At 33.0% G+C, this 14196-nt stretch overlaps 1 protein-coding gene across 4 annotated transcripts in view; it reads left to right on the top strand.

The window, feature by feature from the left end:
* LOC132741265 (uncharacterized) overlaps positions 1-14196 on the top strand; it is a 53810-nt gene that overhangs the window by 11261 nt on the left and 28353 nt on the right. Inside the window, exon 1 of one of the 4 annotated variants that reach the window (XM_060729405.1) lies at positions 11028-11307. The exons of 2 other annotated variants lie outside the window; for them this stretch is intronic. In XM_060729405.1, coding sequence (XP_060585388.1) covers positions 11086-11307 — 222 coding nt within the window. In that variant the 5' untranslated portion in view covers positions 11028-11085. Of the gene's footprint in view, positions 1-11027; positions 11308-14196 lie in introns of those variants that run through there. One more of the 4 variants, XM_060729418.1, reaches the window with a different exon arrangement.

Raw genomic sequence — 14196 nt, 5'->3', positions numbered from 1 at the left:
CTTGTAGGTAAAAATGGTTTCCGATCAATAACGAAAGAACGCTTAGGCCTAGGAACTTCAAACTTGATTTGATGAATGTTCATGACCAGCATATGACCCCTATTGATTTTAGGGTCAAGGGTCAAAGGTCAAGGTCACATTGACCTTGTAGGTACCAGTAATTAACCCTTATTGATATTTTTGTCACTAGGTTAAAAGTCAGTCATAATAAACTGATCACATGACTATTTGGCTTCCAATTATAGGGGGCATACATGTTTTACAAACATTTCTTGTTGTTTCAATATTCTGCATTTTCAATATTTCCCATTTTCAGAACAGTATTTCACATTATTTTGGTTATGTTAAAAGTAATATTTCACATTTTCAATACTAATTATTCCACATTTATAGTATCAATATTTCACATTTTCAAAGTGAATATTTCATATTTTCAGTATCAGTATCACATTTGTTTTGGTTATGATAGAAGAAATATTTCACATTTTCAATATTTGACATTTTTAGTACATGACTATATCAATAGTTTACATTCATTGACTTTAATATTCCAGGTTTTTTGGTATAATTTATGAACATGCATGTATGTTACATTTACAGTAGCAATATTTCACATTTTTGGTGTCACAGGAAAGAAAAGACTATATAGGTTTTGTAAACAAAGTTTAATATATCTATATAATTTAGGCTGAACATGCTGATTAGCAGACCCTGGAGGGTAAATACACAAATTTAAAGGTTATCACTAATGTAACTAAGTATGTAATGAGTTTCTGTATTTTAAGATTAAACGAAAGATTGTAATCTGATTAAGCAGAGATAAAATTAGTTTCTTTAAGCTTTTTATAATCCAGCTGGAAACTGAAAGTTGTTTGCCTTTGTATTAGCAAGCCACCCTTCTACATTCTGTTAGTCTTACTGAGCTTAGAGTGTACAGATGAATGTTCAATTATTAAATTGACTACTCCAAGAATATGTAGAGCTATTGTACTCACCCAGGCATTGTTGTCGCTGTTGCCTTCATCAAAATTTTGAGTGTAAGTTGTTATCTTCAAAACAACCGATGGGAATGGGATGAAACTTCACACACTTGTTCTCTGTGATTATCTAACATGATGGGTATTGGTTGCATAACTCTGAGTTACCTTTTTACAGAGTTATGCCCCTTTTCTTGCATAGTCAAGCCCTGTCTAAATAAAGCTTGAGTTGTATTTTGAAAGGGCATTTTAACAATGATTTACACAAATACAGAAGGTTAAGGGTTAAAAAAGTGTACCATTAATTTTATTAAAGCTGCATGTTTTGATCCAGATGAGGCAACATAAAATTAAATTTTGTTAGCTTAACCTCGGATGGCTCGTATACCTCCCTTACATTGTAGTTTGAACTTATTGCCCAGTCTGTGTCTAAAACAAATTTGCACAGGCCCTTCGAGTTTAAGTGAAAGAAGTTTGACTGTCTTACAATAAAATAGAAAAAATGTACACAGATTTTAAGGAAAGTAAAAAGATTAAAGATTCAAGTAATAACTAGCATGTCATTTGTGATTAATGATTGATTTTGCAGTATTTATTAACTTATTTCTGCAGCTTTACTTCATCTCAGTAGTGGCTATTTTGCATATTTTGATATCATTTCAGTAATTAACATGGATTGAAAGTTCTCAGTTAAAATGTGTATTACTTTAACTTTATTCATTTCTCAAGATTTTTATTACATTTTCAAAATTTTCATAAAATTTGAATGACTCTGGAGACATGCTGCTTTAAGGCTCTTGGTATCCACATTTTGTGACATTTTATCATTCAACATGGCTTATTTTCCTTTATTTTTAGCCCCTTTATGGCATATGTATACAATTGGCAAAAATTTAAATCTCCTTATCAAAAAATGTTGTGCTGCCAATTATTTTGATATAATGTCACTTTAATGATTTTTGTTAAGACGCCTCCCGCGAAGATTTCTTCAAATTATTTATTCCCTATATGCAGTATATTGATAATATAGAGGAATCGACAGTGAAAATCCTCCATCCCCCACTTTGACACTTAAGACTCGAACCTCTGACCTCCTGAGAGTTCCTCAGTTGTTATGTACGATGAGGCAAAATATTTTTACATACAGGTTGCCATGTGTTAAGAGTGCTGGACTGAGCCTGCAAGTACAAAGATGTAGTAAATTGGGAAGATGGACAAAACCCCACCAAAATTTAGGTGTGGTGTTTTGTCCATTCTATAAAATTTTGAGGTGTGGGGTTTTGACAGGTGGGGTTTTGTCCTACATAAATCAGTAAATTGGCATTGCTAATCTAAAAAAACCATTGTTGGTGGATTATGATATTATATACATGTTTACAGTATGGTTTGTTGAGAGATGTGACAGGAATCTTAATTAAATACTTAATAGTCAATATAATTTTGTCAGGGGGGATCATAAATATGACATGGGAAGTGGTATATTACATCGTAATTTACTACATACAGTATTAAGGGAAGTAGTCAATGTGAAATTAGGAAGTGGCCACTTGTTTTGTATTGGCTAATGTATCCAAAGAAGGTCATTTAACAAATAATCTGTATGAAGTATACATATATTTGGTGTTTAATTATAAGGATTTTCTTACACAACATTATTGGACTACTTTCAACGTCAGACAAGGAAATATAAAACCGTAAAATGGTAGATAGAATTTCCATTCTATTTCATAAAAGTTTTGCATACAAGTATGATTTTTTCAAAAATAATTTGTCATCTTTAGCAGGTTCCGAGGATTCTTTTGTTTTGGGTCAGAATCTTTCTAATAAGAGGTGGGGAATATAACACATACCAATGAAAAAAATAAAACTGCAATAATTCTCAGTTCTTGGGACAATGTATACCTTGGTCTTTATTATCATGGTATAATTATCCCATGAGCCGCATTTGGTTATAAAATCTACTGTTGTATTTTATTAAGGGGTCGCTGTTCGACCGTCAAGCGAGGCTCAGCTTTCTATGTGCCAATAGATCTCGGGTATTTAAGTAGTTTAATGGTTTATAATTGTCTCAACTCAGATGGACCAGACATCATGTGGTATAAGTGGTCGGTCATTTGCTGAGAAATTGGTAATAACTGGTTAGTTATCAATGAAAACTGTTTAGGTGGATTATCTTTTGAGGTATGACCAAAATTGACCAAAACTGTTAAAATATGGGGTAAAAACCAACCACACAAACTGTGCAGGAATTGAATGTAACATTATACTTTTAATACTTCAGATGCAAGAGGAAATATACTTGTATATATGACTGGCTACATTCATTTTGAATAATTTATTATGTAGCCATTACATTCTTGCAAGCTTCCTTATACAATAATAGTTACAAATTGACATTACCAAATTCAGTCAGATCCTGAGAACCCCATAATAGAATAAAAAACGTCATTTAACCTTCATGATTAAATTTTAAAGCTTTGAGCTCAAAAAAAGACATTAGCAATAGAATTCAAATTGGAAATTTATACAAACATGCCTGCATGTGCCATCCACATCACTGCAGCAACAAATCAATTGTAATCACTGCAGACAACCTTGACATGTAGACTGCAACTGAATCTACCCATTGGACCAGTGCAGACCAAGATCAGCCAAATAAGATTGTGCGATCTGATCATATACATTCAGTACTTCAATTTTGAAATTTTCCTGGCAAATGATGAATATTTTTGTCTAGATTGATTAAGAGGGACATGTCCATTTAATATATAATTTATTTCGGTCTGGTTAAAGAACATTTTGCTGTGGCAATATGAATCTTCATGTTGTAACATGGCAAACAATGGTCTTTTGATGTACACAATTGATTTCCTAAAACAAGCGTTACTTATGAAATATAGAAAAAGATTGTAAGAATGTTTTATTTACCAATTACAGTATACGATTTGATTCAGCCATATCATTGACTCTGATTTGATTGCTTTTCTATTTATATATTCAACTTTGACCGTAGATAGTTGATATGATATTAAATCACCGCTAGTCTCAGAGTCATTTACACAATGTCGAAAAATAAACAACTTTCACCTTTTTCTGTCCATTTATCTTGAAGGCATGATTTTATCGTATTACAAATCTCATTTAAGTGAGGGTGATTGGTTTACTTCATTTAGTCTTACCTAAGTAAAGAAATGTAGAATTGAAGTACATAAATGTAAATAAAAAATCGTGTGTAGTTCGATTTTTTTCTATATTTCTTTTGGTCTTTTAAAGGAATTGCATGGAAAAATTGTGGGCTTACACAAACTGTTTTGAAATACATTGTAATATTGAGAGAAAATTATATTTGTGGTGTCTAGAAACATAAAGTGTGTTGGAAATATTTATTATGCATTTGAAAATGTGATAAAGGAATAGGATGATGTTAACATTAATTTACCTTCTGAATTTATTGAAACAATTTACCGAGTTTCAATTTTGGAGATTGCTTCATCATTTTATCAATTTAAGAAATATTTAGATGAAAGTTTAAAGTTAATCAGTCAACAGTTAAAGAGACTGATCAAACTGCATTGCCCCGACGAAATTCATGATCATTTAACAATGAACTCCCATTAACTGTAACAATGGTATTTCTTTGACCATGGTGCACATTTCACCTGGGTGATGTGCAGGCTAGCCTGGCTCTTCACTCTGACTCAGGCCATAGGCTATACTCACTCTAGGTTTCAGCAGAGTAAGGGGTTTCAGTTCCCCTATTCAATATTATCCTTGCCCCCTCGACTTTCCCAACTCCCCCCCCCCCCCCCAGCAACTCACATTTATAATCAGTTTTTGTCTGTTATGAATCTTAACAATTATACTGTAATTTATTTTGACAGTTGTTGCAAGAAAACTGAAAGACTTAAAAAAAAGTATATTTTATAGTGGCATTTATGCCTACAAAATGCACTGTTTTCACGCAAACATCAAAATTAGGACATCCAGGGAAAAAACATGGACATAAAAAACGTCTTAAAACATTGTGACATATAGTATAAAATAACATAGGAAGAGCACTGAGACATTTATTTTGATATGTGATTTGTCACAAAATACCTGTATCGTAACAAAATACATCAGCTGCATATAATTTTAATTTTTGCAACTGAGTCCTTGGATATAAGTTATTGTTATTTAAGTATACAAAATTACAACAGTAATAATGTTAGCGGCTTATATATATAGATATATAAGAAAGTCATGAGCAGGAAATTGTAACTGCAAAAATCACATATAAAAATTGACACGCCGCAGCCGGGACTCAAACCATGAGTGTCTGGACTGCTGGTCTAATAATCTTACCACTACACCACAGCGTCCGTTGCATTTTTTTCATCAGTTATATAATCATGCTAGAGTTGTACTGGCAGCTTGTTCTGGTTCCACCAGCTGAAAGGTTAACATTTCGGTTATTTACCACTTAAAATTAAGTTCAAAAGAAATTATTGCGTAAGTCATACACAATTCAATGGTCAAATAAATTTAATTGAATTATCTTAAATTTATTGCCTATACGCACTTTCCATTTTTCAGAAGCTTTAATGATTCATTTTTTCAACTGTTTTGGTATTTTGTTAGAAACGGATGAAAACATGATTATACTGGTAATAATGTTTTGTTTGTTTTTCTCGTTGCAACAGTGCTGCTTCTTCAATATATCAAATGAATATTTTTCATTTATAGGGATTGTTTGAAATTTTCAAAACAATTAATTAGCACAATTAAACAATGAAAAGAAGTTGCTTTCAATGATGAATTACTCTTATAATGAATGATGTTCACCAGTATTATTTTTTATTTATGGGAGCTCAAATAACAACTTTACAATGGTAATCAATTATTGTTTCGGTTAAATAAAATAATTTATATACATCAATGTCACTCAGATGCTCACTTTTTGTCTTGTCTAATTTTGTTAAGCTTTTTTGTGAACTTGACTATAATTAATTAAAGAATGGTGTAGTTAAACAATTTTATTTGGAACAAATTTTTTGTACATGGAAATAAAGAGACTGTGTGTGAAATAGAATTCGGATTTCAAAATAATTTGGATGTAAGGTTAAATGTTTTTGCCTTAAACTAGTGAAAACAAAGGAAAAGATTTTTACGTATGATAGACAATGTATCATGTGTATACATCGAATGGTTGGCACCGCATGCAATCCGGGCAGCGATTCAGTGGTAAAAATGTAAGTATGAGTTAAACCATAATGCTCTGACATTGTCTTCAAGTGGAAGATGCAAAAATAAAGTCAGTTATTTTACATAAATGAGCCGCGTCACAACAAAACCATTTGTCATGGCACGGCTCAAATATTATCTATCACATTGTCTCACTTGTATGGCTCATATAATGTGATAAGCCTGCTAAATTTGTGAAATGGATTTGGACTCATTTGAATTTGGAACAGTCTTTTTGATTTTTAAGGGGTTACAATATCAAAATACAATAATTGATCTACCAACTGTAATAATAGAGCCTGGTTTTATGTGCAGACTGGCCTGGCTCTGTATTGTGATAGCAATTTAGGTTCCTAATTGCTTTTGGTTTCAGCAAGTTCAAGTTGTTTGTAGGTAGTGACTAGTCAATATTAAATCCATCCAATTGTTTTACAAAAAGCAGTTTTCGCCATCAAGTTTAGAGTGTCCCTAGACGTGTCACCAGTGACATGCCCTTAAAGAGCCAATTTTTAAGCACAAAGATGAAAGTGATGATAATTTATGTCTGTGCAATTTCCACAATGCGCAGGTTAAGGTGAAATGAAATTCTAGTATAATATCTAACTTGCTGTTTACTCACAGTTTTATTCTAGCTCTGCTATCATGAATTGTGTTCTTAGAAGAAGCTTTTATTATCTGTCATTGCATAAAATATGTACATTAAACTTATTCAAGAACTAAGTGTTAGCAGCCAGGGACTTTAAATCCTTGTAAGGAAGCTATCTAGCTTGAAGCTTACAGAACGTTAACTCAGGTTCTACACTTAAAGTGCCAGAAAAGCTGAATTTTCATATAATATTGTTGTTTCACAGCTTCCAAAGAATCACCCCTTTACCATACTTTTAAGTCACTTTCTGACTGTTACAATGTCAAGGGGACTTTAAACCCAGCCAAAAACAAAAAAGACCAAAAAAACCCAACAAAATACATCCTACAACTTTAATGTTGTTACATCATAGTCAACAAGAGGAGACAACTCATGTTTTAAGTTTCTATAATTATGTGATTATGTATCTCTTATGTTCTTGATCATGGACAGAATTATAAGTTGGGGTCAAACTCAAAATGTCCTTCTTGGTGTGTTACAAAATACTATGCTCTAAAGTTGCAATGAGGTAAAAAATTGTAATTTGTAGAATCTCAATAGACCATTAAAGTAACAAAGAAGTAAAATATGATAAGTCGCGGAAATATATGGCAAAAAATGGATTTCACAAGTTTCTTGACAACTTATCTGGCAGAAATATGCATGAATGTGGACTTACATGGATCTACATTTAAATAGGAAATAATGACTTAGTGAATTGATTTTTAAATGAGTAAAAAAATATATCAATCAAGTCACGAAAATGTGTGACACAACAAAATAATGGTTGACGAATGTCAGTTGTGTAGCTTCCTATAAGCAGTGTAATGTCATGGCCTAGAATTTTTTCCAAGAAAGTGAAAAAAAAAAAAAAACTATTTGTCTCCAAGTAATTTCTAATTAAATGCCTGAAAAAGTTATTTCTTGCTACTAACTTTATGCCTAAATGCAGTGTCCTCTGTCAATCGGAGGCAAAATCTTTGAGGGGCATGTAAATTGATCATACAAGACTTCCATAGTGTTATAGAAATACCTTCACTTTAGTGTCCAGTTGCCCTAGTCAAAATATATTGATGTGCCAAAGCTTGATTCTGATGGTGCAGAATCTCACTAGAGGCGAGATATTGCCCAGGCACGAAAATAGCTCAATGACATGTATATCGTTGGGCAGTACAATTAGTTGGTCTCACAGTGGCCCATACTTTCAGCTTTATTCATATTATTAGAGATATTTGAAAAATGGCTCAAATGTCACGTTTAGGAGTTTGTGTGTTTGATTAAGGTTTAATGTGCCTATATTGACCTTGCATAATAGTGGCCAAGGTAAAATTTGAATATGTTAATTATACACTCCTGAAGTAATTATATTGAACGTTTCAATTGTTGTATTTAGAATAATATTTGTATGCTAAATTATTAATGATTTTGTTTTATTAGATTTATAGAAGGAAAATGATCACTTTCACAGAGGTCACTTACAAAAAAAAGTTTATATTTAAAACTGTTATTACATTGCAGGGTTTTTCTGTGAAAATGATATTATTGTACTTGCCTATTCATGAATTTTAAAGACTCCGGTCAGATGAGTACGAGATATTATTTTATTAACAAAATAAAAACATTTAATACAGTCATCAGCACATGAGCAGCTCAACAGTAGTACTCTAAATGGCAAGTGCTATATGCATTTCTGTTTCAGATAATTATTAATTAACTTTCAATAGGGGTGTGGATCGTCGGATAAGTGACGATCTGATCCACGATTCAGCACTTACGATTCACAAATCGAACCACGAATCTTTTGTTATCAAGACACCCATAAAAACATGAACATTAGTTCTGAAAACATGTTTATTTTTCTTAAAACAATACTAAACACTAAAACATTAATTTCATTAAACATATATGCAATGCAAATATAAACTAGAGTGGTTGGACCAATGCTCGGCGCATACCAGTGCTCGGCGTAAAAAAATATTTCTTTAGAATATCTGAAAATGTTTCAAGTTATCTCCGATTTAGGTCACCGGTGCTTTTATTTACATCTTTCACCATTTTTTCCTGGTGCGGTTCACTGCTGGTGAAGTCACATGACAATGCTTATAGCAAACGAACGACCGTATGTAATCAGCAAAAAAATAAATTATTAAAATCTTTTAACACTATCTAGAGTTTTGGGGCTGTAAAATTTAAACTAAAAGGGTACTTGTAAATGTATGAACATAATTTGGTTGTTACAATTTATTCAATATGTTTTCTTCATACGATAAAAAAAATTTTTATTCGAAAAACAAACCTGCATCATGAAGTAGTACTGTATGCCGGGCTATAGTACAATTTCAGGCAAACGGCACTTGTTTATCTGGACTTTATTTAGCCTCCCCCATGTATGTCATAATGTGATTAGCAAATTTTACACAATGGCTATTTAAAACAATATCATCGGTCTTGAAAATGGACATAATTATAACATTGAGCTTTGTTAATGTTGATTTGAATTTGTCATATCAAATATAGTATTTTTACGTCGAGCGTTGGTCTACCCACTAGGTTTAAAGGTTGAAAACAAGTCGCGCCAATATAAAATTCCACCAGCAAAATTTGCTTTCAATGAAAATCAGGAAAACGCAGTTTGTAAAACATGTCATGGCGAATTGGCTTATACAGGTGGTATAACGAACTTGTCTAATCACATGAAAAGATAAGTATTTCCAAAAATTGGAAGTAAATTTTGCTGGTGGGATTTTATATTGGCGCGACTCCTTTTCAGCCAATACATATGATGTCACACTGACGTATTAACTTGCGTTTCACAAATTTTGGATTCTTAAAAATAAAACAGTATTCAATATTATAGATCTTTACATAGCAACTAACAATATTTATTTATTTTCTTTTAAAAACAAGCGCTCATAAAGATAAAGTGATTCCTTTTTCGAAACTTATGACTTCCTAGCTCAGCATCATGGTACATGTTTGCTTACTTCCTGTCTTTAATGAGCAAATTGTATTAAGGTAAACATCGCATAATCCATACACAAATTTTTTTTTTTTTGACATTTAAAGTGTAAGAAACGGCAAATGTATAATAAACAAATAAGATCGCAATCCATGATCCCTGGACTGACGAATATTTGTACTCGATTTTTCATTTTGATTCGTGATTATCCGAGTACTCGGATACTCGCCCCAGCCCTAACTTTCAATGATTATATATTTGTTTTGCTGCTTTTTATGTTAAGGTCCCAGTCTGGAAAAAAAAAAAAATAAATAGGGGTATCTGTGGTGAAGTGGTTCGACCTTCTGATCACTAGCTCTTTACCTGTTGTGTGTTCGAATCCTGCCAGGGACTTTGGATGCTTTCATGCGTGGAAGCTAATCCATCTATCTTTAACTAATATGTCAGTGATTCTTCTTTCCGGGCTGAAATTATGCATGGAGATGCACCTAAGCCTTCCTACCAAAATAAATATGTATCTATACAAGAGACCTGCATGATCTAATAAACTAAAGAATAGCTTTGTATCTACTATAACATAGTAGATTGGACTTGTTTTTACAAGAAAATTTCAAAAGGTGCAGTGAAGTGAGAACAGAGGCCCTAATACATGGTTTCCAAGTTCATGATTAAGCCAAAGAGTTGGTGATAATTTCGTGCAATTCTGACACTTGTTACTCAAATTGAAGCATCTTGAACCATGGGGCTGCAAAAAAATGTTTTATTTTTCGTTTATTGTTATTTTTTGATACAAATTTTTGTTTACATGCATGCAAAAGATGTAGAAAAAGGTTTGTTGTATTCATTACATGAGTTTAATTTTTCATTTCTTTTGAAAACATGAGCCTGTTGTTCTGATAATAATTATACATTATTGTATACTATTATAAGTAAACTGTATTTGAAAATTTGATTCTTTCCATATTCTACATTAAAATGGCTTATAAGTTTTGTTTTAAATATATTATTATGTAATTTTCTATAAGTAGTTAAAATGATGGAACGCTGTCAATGTTTGGAAAATATGTACAAGAACTTAAGACTTCCCCCACGTAATTCAAAAATATTCTAAATGAATGTCAATAAATTCAATAAAAATGAAACAATTAATGCATTATTTACCCATTTGAAGGGCCTCTTTTGTTATAACACAGTGTATAGCTAAATTACACTGGTAATTATATTTTTGTGTTAGTTGTCAGTTAATTCAGACTGAAGAATTTGGGTATATTCATATGCACACATGCATTATAAAATAGGGAATGTCTCTGGACAGACTTCTTCTTGAGAAAAGACATTCTGAATCTGCAATGTACAAGTCACAGATTGTGTTGTCACGTCATATGACTGTCATTCCTGTACATCATCAGTCAAGGTCAGATGTCAAGGTCAATCGTTTGACTTCTCACTCGCAGAGGTCACACTCTGTTGGGTATCCGGAACATATTTGTAGATATGGCAGACCGAGAGTTTACTCCTGTCAGGTAAATCTGTAATGTTTTTGGTTGCTGTCGCCTAAACCCACTGAACTTGTCAGTTTTTATGCATTGAAGGATTTTAAAATAACTTGACACATTTTAATGTCTACCATGTCATGATGATATGTTGCGTCCAAGACCCATGTCCCGGGCCTGCCTCCAAGATCAAGGTCACGTTTAAAGTTTTAAGGTGATTCCGCTTTGTCAGCCATGTTTTTTTTCACTAAGTGGGTTCAAAGAGAAAGTAGGTCAAAATTCATATAACAACAAAGCTCACAATGTAAAATGATTAATTATTTGAAAGTACACTACCATGTCTATGTTTTAAAGACTATTATAAACAAAAATAAAAATAATAACAGTAAGAAAAATTGCTAAAAGACAGTTTTAGTGACCATATTCAGAGGACTTGAATTTTGTTTGGTATTTCTTTTATGTAAAGGATGAAGCCCATCAGGACATCAAATTACCAAACTCTTAATAAACAGATAATTTCATTGATATTTAAATGACCATGTTGTCACTCCAATATACATGTGTGGGATTCTATTGAAGTTACCCATTTTGATTGTTCATTGTAACCTACCAGTAACGAAGGTCCTCTTGATTCAGATTGATAATGCTTATAGTTAGTTGAAGTCAGCTTTATTTTGTAAGCAACTTTTCAAGAAATAATGCACCATGTGATTATGATGCAAGTATTTTATTACTGGATGCTGCTGCTGTTTTTAGTGATGTAGATATATCTGATATTGAATAATTGTAAATGATTTAGAAATCTAATTTCAATTAAGATGGTGTTTTACTTTGATCATTATTATCTTTTATACTTATGAGGGGATCATTGCCCTGGTACATGGTGAATGGTTTGTCTTTCATTGTGAACCAGGGATTGTTTAATTGTTGGATTCATATAATCTCTGGTATGGTGACAATGAAGCCATATGATGACACCAGAACTGGTTCAGTTTCCCAAGCACCCTACACCACAACTTTGTATTCTAGTGATTTATATAGGTTAAATTTAGAATTTTTAAGTGTTACACAACTTCATTTTATATAATACATGTGGACTTAGGTGCCTAATTTATAATTATGATTGACATGGTCCATTTATTAGCATAATTATCTAAAATGAGATTCTATTAACAATAAGGCAATATTTATACCCCCGCACAACAAAGTTGTAAAGGGGGTATACTGGAATCAGCTTGTACGTCCGTCCGGCTGTCCGGCCGTCCGTCAGTTTTTTCTTGTCCGCCCAATAACTTAAGATTCCTTTGACCCTTAGTCTTGATATTTGGCATGGAGGTTAGTCATGATAAGTAGATGACCCCTATTGACTTTGAGGTCACCAGGTCAAAGGTCAAGGTCACAGGGACTTTGACTTCAAAAAGTTTGTCTGCCCAATAACTTTAGATTCCTTTGACCCACAGTCTTCATATTTGGCATGGATGTTGATCATGATTAGTAGATGACCCCTTTTGATTTTGAGGTCACTGGATCAAAGGTCAAGGTCATAGGGACTTTGACTTAAAAAAGTTTGTCCACCCATTAACTTAAGATTCCTTTGACCAACAGTCTTCATATTTGGCATGGATGTTGATCATGACTATAAGGTGACCCCTGTTGATTTTGAGGTCACTGGGTCAAAGGTCAAGGTCACAGGGACCTTGACAAAAAAAGCTTTTCTTCTCAATTGCTAAAGAATGTCCTGTCCGCAATGTATTGATTTTAACATTTTCACATTTGAAGCATGTAGAATACATAACTTAGCAATGCACTGGCTTAGTAACCTCAGATTTGGCAGCTTGAGCTCTAAATGGCCACTGTTGATTCTGACAAAGTGGTATGCGGGGGTATTCACGCCATGATATTGGCAGTTCTAGTTCAAATTGATAATATTATTACTTAAATGAAAATGTTTGTACTGAAGTAATACACTTATAACTATCCTTATCATGCAATTGAAATAAAGAATTCATTTAAACTACATTGTAAACAATTGAATGTTTTGTAACTTTTGTTATCACTTCCTTTTGTTTATTTAAGCTTTTTATTTTGTTTTATTTCTTCCTAAAATAAACTGAATAGGAGAAGTTTTAAGTGTTTTTTCTTTCCTTAAAGGAAAGATTGGGGCTACATGATGTTGTAGAAAATTCCAATTTATATATTCAACTTATGCCAGTCCTCCATCATGACCAAGTGGTTATAATTTAAACTTTGTTAATCAAGGGATTAGTTCTTTGCAAAGCTTTTGGCTGCATGGTGCTATTCCTCTCACAGCTTTGTGTTCAAATCGGGCATTAGCTATTTCTTACACAGCTGCTGAGTTTCAAATTTGGGCCAGGGCTATTCCTCACACAGCTAGCTATAGATATTCCTTAAAATTACACAGCATTAGGCAAGGGATATTTCATATTCATAGGGTTATTTATTTGGGTTAAAATCAGGCATTGGCTTTATTTACAGAGGTGCAGTTTCAAATTGATGCTCAGGCTATTCAGTAAACAGCTTTGGGTTTAAATCAGAACAAGGGATATTCTTCACACAGCTTTGAGTTTAAATCAGGAAATTGCTATTCTTAACACAGCTTCAGGTTCAAATCAGGTAATGGCATAGCTGCAGTTTCAAACTGAGGCATAGGATATTCCTTGCACAGCTGCAGTTTCAAATTGGGGCAGGGGATATTCCTTGCACAGCTTTAAATTGTTTTTAAATCAGGGCAGGGGCTACTCCTTACACAGGTGCGGGTTCAAATCAGGGTTTGGATCCTGCCTAACAGACAGCCGCTGCATGTTCCAATTAGGGGGGGGGGGAGCTGATCCCCAACCCACACAAACAGCACTGGGGTTTGTCTGCTGGGGGCAGGAGCTTTTCTTTACACAGCCAATT

Source organism: Ruditapes philippinarum, unplaced genomic scaffold, assembly GCF_026571515.1.
Source record: "Ruditapes philippinarum isolate M1 unplaced genomic scaffold, ASM2657151v2 ctg1356_1_1_1_1, whole genome shotgun sequence".
Taxonomy (NCBI): Eukaryota; Metazoa; Mollusca; class Bivalvia; order Venerida; family Veneridae; genus Ruditapes; species Ruditapes philippinarum.
This window is presented reverse-complemented; position numbering and strand designations above follow the sequence as displayed.